Source organism: Caenorhabditis briggsae (assembly GCF_000004555.2).
Source record: "Caenorhabditis briggsae complete genome, chrV, whole genome shotgun sequence".
Lineage (NCBI taxonomy): Eukaryota > Metazoa > Nematoda > Chromadorea > Rhabditida > Rhabditidae > Caenorhabditis > Caenorhabditis briggsae.
The window spans coordinates 8,371,468-8,376,931 of NC_013488.2; the positions used below are offsets into that span (position 1 = coordinate 8,371,468).

Here is a 5,464-nt window from a genome sequence, read left to right on the forward strand (position 1 = left end):
GGTGATTTTAATGAAACTTCACAGAAATTTTGGAAATGGAAGTGATTTGGGATGACAATTGAAAATTTTGAAAATCGCTCCTTCTATCGCCTATATATTATCGCCAACATTTTCTCAATTGAAAAAATTTTGATATCTTTCGAAGGAACCGAGATAATTGAACTGAAAGTGAACGGGTTGGGTTGACTTCTATTAAAGCAAATACTGTAGTTGTAGATTTTTTTTGAAAGTTTTTGTAGATATAGATTTTAGGTACTGAAGTGTTTCGGAATTCTTTGTGTTCCTCCAACTCTAAAACCCAGGAATTTGGATCTTTCAAAATTATCCCTTTTTTTAATTTAGAGTATTTCGATTTTTCAATTATTTTATTCCGATTACTGTTGAACAGTTGAATTTAACGTTATTATTCTGATACAAAAAAATCGGAGCTAGGGAAGAAAAAAGCTCGTGGGCATGGACGAAGGTCCCACAACGACAACTACCGTAGCCTAGAACTGTTTATATTTTCCGGATTCAATATCTCGATTTTCGCGCGTTTTCAGTCAATTCCTTCATTGTCCCAAAATTTTCACACTGAGTTTTTTCTGGAGGAAAAAAACCAAAAAAAACTGCCAAAAAGCAGTAAAAAAGCAGTAAAAACGAGAAAATAAATACGGAAAACAAACATATTTTAGGTTACGGTAATTCTCGTTGTGAGACCTCCAGCCACGACCACCGGTGTTTCTCTTCCACAGCTTCGATCTTTTTGTACGAAAATAATACGATTCGTCTCTATTTCAGGAATTCTAATGTGTGGCACCGAACCTGCCGCAAATGTTCGCATAAAACTTTGGGATGAAGATTCTGGTCCAGATCCAGACGACCTTTTGGATCAAGGCTACTCGACAGCTAATGGAAGCTTCTATCTTTCTGGCTGGACTACAGAAACTACACCAATTGATCCGGTTTTCAAAATCTATCACGATTGTAATGATGAGAGATTGGTTAGTTACAGTAGCCCAGACAAAAGTTTCTAGAATCTTTTTTTTTCCTAGTAAACATGTTTTGAACTTTTTTGTCTATTTAAATTCGTCATCCACAAATTTTAATTGGTGTTTTTGTTTCCAGCCGACACATCGAAAAGTGAAATTCGGAATTCCCGACAGATACATAAGTGCTGGTCGCGTGAGTATTTCAAATGTTGATGATCCTCCTGTATAATCTATTTTTTCATTTCTAGTTTCCAAACTCAACAATGGACGCCGGAATAATCCAGTTGGAATTTGAGTATATGAAAGAGGAGCGTGTACTTTTGATTGATTAGATCCAGATGATCTCTTGGATCATCCTAATTATATATTGAAACATGTACATATTTTTATTCATCAAATAAATTGCCTTTATTTAATAAAATCAGTCTTGCTCTCTGCTTGTAACTTCCTTCTAATCGATTCAGGCATCTGAGCCGGAGGAGGTCTTGGAATACCCATCAGAACTTTCCATCCATCATAAATAAACCATTGCATCGCCGTGATCGTTCCAATCATAATGATCCGTGCACCAAGCCCCGGCCACATTCCTTTCCATCCCAATTTCTTTGCAGCACTTGACAATGTAGCATTTGGATTTTGATTCAGTTGGGAGACAAGAACATCTGGAGGATGGGATGCCACAGCACAAAGGATACCTACAGTAATCACTGTTTAAACACAGCAAGAGAAAAAACACATACCTGCCAAATAACCAGCTGAAAAAGTGACCAACAACTGCTCTGCTTTGGTGCACTCAGATCTTGGTTTTGGTACAGTATGAGTGTACATCAACTCCATTACCCTTTCAAAGCATACAAACTTCACAGTGGTATATGGTATCTGTCGAGTCCACAGAGGAGGTAATCCTTTGAAAAAACCGTACATTCCTTCTTTTTTGTAAATCATCGGCATACATTCTCGCATGGTTTTTGGTGCAGTGGATGAAGTCTGCATTCTTACTTTGACGGCTTCAAATGGAGCAAGGAAAAAGTCAGCGAAGAATTCTGCTGATGAGGCAGCAGCCAGATACACCCATGAGCGATAGGTATACCCATTTTCCTCACTCAACATACTCCCATAGACATTTTTGAAGATCTCGTAGTATCCGAACTTCCCGAATCCTTGAGCTGAATATCCTATTGTAGTTGGAGCCCACGCTCTTGCCAATCCTAAACTTCTTGAATTCAAAGAATACGATAATTAGGTCAACCTCTAACTCCATCATCTGCCACTGCCACTCGGAATCCTTGCAAGACTCCTGAATACTTGATTGGATCCACTTGCATCCGACATTTGACAATATCCAAAGGAGTGATTACAAGATGAGTGAATCCACAACATATTGAGCCACCTATTCCACACAATACGTAGAACTTGGGACTTCCAAATGAGACCAGGGAACTTGGAGATGATGAAGAAGAAGAATGTGACGAGGGGGAACAGAGTGCATTTTTCATGAGATCTAGAAACGGTCCCATAATCTGAAATGGAACTTTTCACGATCAGATGAGATATTTAAAGACCTTTTAATTAGTCAAATCTAATAGAATTCACTTAGAAGATGTTGCCAAAATGAAGGAGTTAACAGCGACCCGAGTCATAATTTTTCATCAGGAAAGTGCGCGTAGTTCCACGTTACACGTGTCACGCAAAGGACTCCTCACATGACCTATAAAGAACCCATCAATCCGTTTTCAAGATCTGCTTGAGAAACTTCCAAAATGCTGAAATTTTAGTGTCGGTACCAAAAAATCCTTTTTTAGTGCAAAATCGCCAATTTTCAAATGTGTTTTTTCTTCACTCCTAGAAGGTTTCAGAAACTTATTTGGAATTTAATTTTTCTCTAATTTTTTTTGGAAAACTTTCCAGTTCTGAAACCTCCTAGAAGTGGAAGAGTCGTCTTCGAAAATCGCTGTTTTTGCACTGAAAACGTGATGTTTGATACTGAACCTTAAATTTCAGATCTAGAGGTTTCTCAAGAAGATCTTGAAAATGGATTCAGAGGTTCTCAAATACGCTCTTTCACTTTGTAATCAGAAGGTCAACTTAAAAGGTCCCACTTCCAGATTTTATCCTCTTATCAAATTGTTTTCTGAATTCTAGCTGTACCAAAATATATAATTTATTGAATAGTCCAAAAAATAATCACGAAAAAGAAAATGAAGAAGAACACAGATTTTTAAACGATATCGTCGTCGGTCATGTAGTTTTTGACCATGTAGGTGAACTCGTCGTAGTCGATGACTCCGTTTCCATCAACGTCGGCCTCATTGAAGATCTCATCGATGATCTGGTTGTCAGTGATGTCTCCGAGCTCGCGAAGAATGAAACGGAAGTCTTTCTTCGAGATACCACCATTCTCTGACTGAAAAATATATTATTAACTTTTCTGTTTCTTATGAAGAATAATAATTTTTTTCGAGATAAAACCTCAATTTCCCGTAAAGACTCTACTAATAGTAAAACGTTACTTCCTAACTTTCATATTTGAGCCAATTTATCTAGGTTCATATGAGAGACATTGAAATTTTGGCAACTGAAAAAATATTTTTGAATATTTTTGAACATTTTGTCAGTTGGCCACTTTTTGTTATTTTTTACTGGAAATGAGGTATATGGGCTCAAAGTTGGCAATTTGGGTGGGCTCCTATCAAAGGAAAAACGGAACTTCAAAACTTAAAACTTTTGACTAAATTTGAATCTCCAAAAAACTCTATCAATTGATTAACTTACTCTATCAAAAACTGTGAAACACTCCTTGACGACCTCATTCCAGTTGCTTTTTTTCATGGTGAGTCTTCTCATAACCACACAGAACTCGTCGAAATCGATTTGGTGGTTTCCTCGTTGGTCAACCTGAAAAGACATATTTTTCATTGATCGGCTCTCGAGACACAAAAACACAAATTCTAGAAAATCCAATTTTACCTCGTCGATAATCTTATCCAATTCGTCTCTTGTTTGTTCCAATCCCAAATTCTTGATAGCTGCCTCCAGCTCGTCTATTGCAATGGCACCGCTTCGATCTAAAATGTGAAATTTGAGATGTTTTGAAAAGAAAAGAAGAAAAAGAAAAGACCTGCATCAAACATGTTGAAGACTTGACGATACTCCTGGAGCTCTTCCTCAGAATACCCTTCAAGAAGATGTTGCGAGAGAAGGGGATCGGCGATTCCGTGTGGAGAGTTTCCATCTCCACGATCCGAGTGAAGTTTGAGCTGGAAGAATCGCATATATGACTGAAAAGAATGAAATCTTCTAGGACATTCTCCAAACATCAATTTGCAAAAGAAGTTAATCCTTCTAACATTATCAGCTTCAATATAACATGAAGATTATAGAATTGTTAATTTGCTCTTATATTTCGAATTCTGGCTTCTTGTTTGCTGTTGTTGACAACGAAATCAGAGAACCAGGTGAAAACTAATTATTTCGTTATTGGCAGATTCGTCATTTTCCTTCTGGGAACTAGGAATACTAAACAGAACTGTTAAAAAGTACTATTTTAAGATTTTGAAACCCTTTTTTTATACTTTTTTCTTTTATTTTATTCAATACCCTAGAACCTAGAATACAGGCGGCTACCGTAACCCAAACTTCCAAAAAATGCCTTACCAACTTTGTGGAATCTCGTATTGAGAGCATGAAAACATGCATGTTTTTGGATTTCAGTTTTCCAGGCGACAGTTTGATTTTGGATAATAAAAAGAGCAATAAAATGAAATGAGAGAGAGAGAGAGAGCCCGGAAAAGGGACAGGAAAGAATAGAAATGAGAGGAAGAAGAGAAGTCTCTTTCTCACTTTCTCTCCGCTTCTTATTCTAGAATAGCCCGCTTTCTAGACGTCTCTTCTCGCGTCTTGTGCCAAACTTTTTCAGTTCCTTCCTCTCTCCTTTTCTCCATCTTTCAGAAGAAACACGAGAACGGATAATAAGGAGGAGAAGAAGACGACATAAAACTTTGGCTTAACAGGTTGCGATGGATCAAGTCGCGGAAAATTCCCTTAAAAGAGGACGCATTCAAAATGAGCAAAAAGATGACATAGAACGACGAGTTGGCACGTATTCCAAAAAAGTGCAACCCTTTTGAAGATGGGGGTAGACCACGAAAGCAACGAGATTTCAGCAAACAAACATTTTGGTCAGAATTTTTTTTTTTGAACGTAAGGTTGGGATTGGATAGAATTTGGTCAAGAAGATCATGGTTGTTAAGATCAGTGTACCAAGCCTCAAGGCCTCTCAACCTCCAATTATTTTTTTGAGAATGTGCCTTTCTTCGGCTTCTGTGGGTTTTATGACATTTTGGAAAATTGATGGGGTTAACCAACAAGCTTCTACAGTAATACAAAAATCGAGAGCACACCAACTGGGAGGAAAAGAAAAAGTGGGAAGAACCATCTGGGAGGAAAAATGGGCGGAGCCTAATTTGCAACCCTGGCACGGTTTTGCCGCATGG

At 37.7% G+C, this 5,464-nt stretch overlaps 3 protein-coding genes across 3 annotated transcripts in view; 1 reads left to right on the forward strand and 2 right to left on the reverse strand.

Annotated features, from left to right (window-relative positions):
* Nucleotides 1-1,303, forward strand: part of Cbr-ttr-43 — a gene marked incomplete at both ends in the record, with an annotated part of 2,327 nt that extends 1,024 nt beyond the window's left edge. The window contains 3 exons of the mRNA XM_002636747.2: nucleotides 781-983; nucleotides 1,108-1,164; nucleotides 1,220-1,303. Coding sequence (XP_002636793.2) covers nucleotides 781-983; nucleotides 1,108-1,164; nucleotides 1,220-1,303 — 344 coding nt within the window. The remainder of the gene's footprint in view (nucleotides 1-780; nucleotides 984-1,107; nucleotides 1,165-1,219) is intronic.
* A 76-nt stretch (nucleotides 1,304-1,379) lies between these two features.
* On the reverse strand, nucleotides 1,380-2,488 carry CBG23535 (the record flags this gene model as incomplete). The annotated part of the gene is made up of 3 exons (XM_002636746.1): nucleotides 1,380-1,666; nucleotides 1,712-2,179; nucleotides 2,221-2,488. The coding sequence occupies 3 exons, from the start codon at nucleotides 2,486-2,488 to the stop codon at nucleotides 1,380-1,382; spliced, it is 1,023 nt and encodes a 340-aa protein (XP_002636792.1).
* A 701-nt stretch (nucleotides 2,489-3,189) lies between these two features.
* Nucleotides 3,190-5,464, reverse strand: part of CBG23534 — a gene marked incomplete at both ends in the record, with an annotated part of 4,701 nt that continues 2,426 nt past the window's right edge. Inside the window, 4 exons of the mRNA XM_002636745.1 lie at nucleotides 3,190-3,375; nucleotides 3,744-3,866; nucleotides 3,939-4,036; nucleotides 4,090-4,228. Coding sequence (XP_002636791.1) covers nucleotides 3,190-3,375; nucleotides 3,744-3,866; nucleotides 3,939-4,036; nucleotides 4,090-4,228 — 546 coding nt within the window. The remainder of the gene's footprint in view (nucleotides 3,376-3,743; nucleotides 3,867-3,938; nucleotides 4,037-4,089; nucleotides 4,229-5,464) is intronic.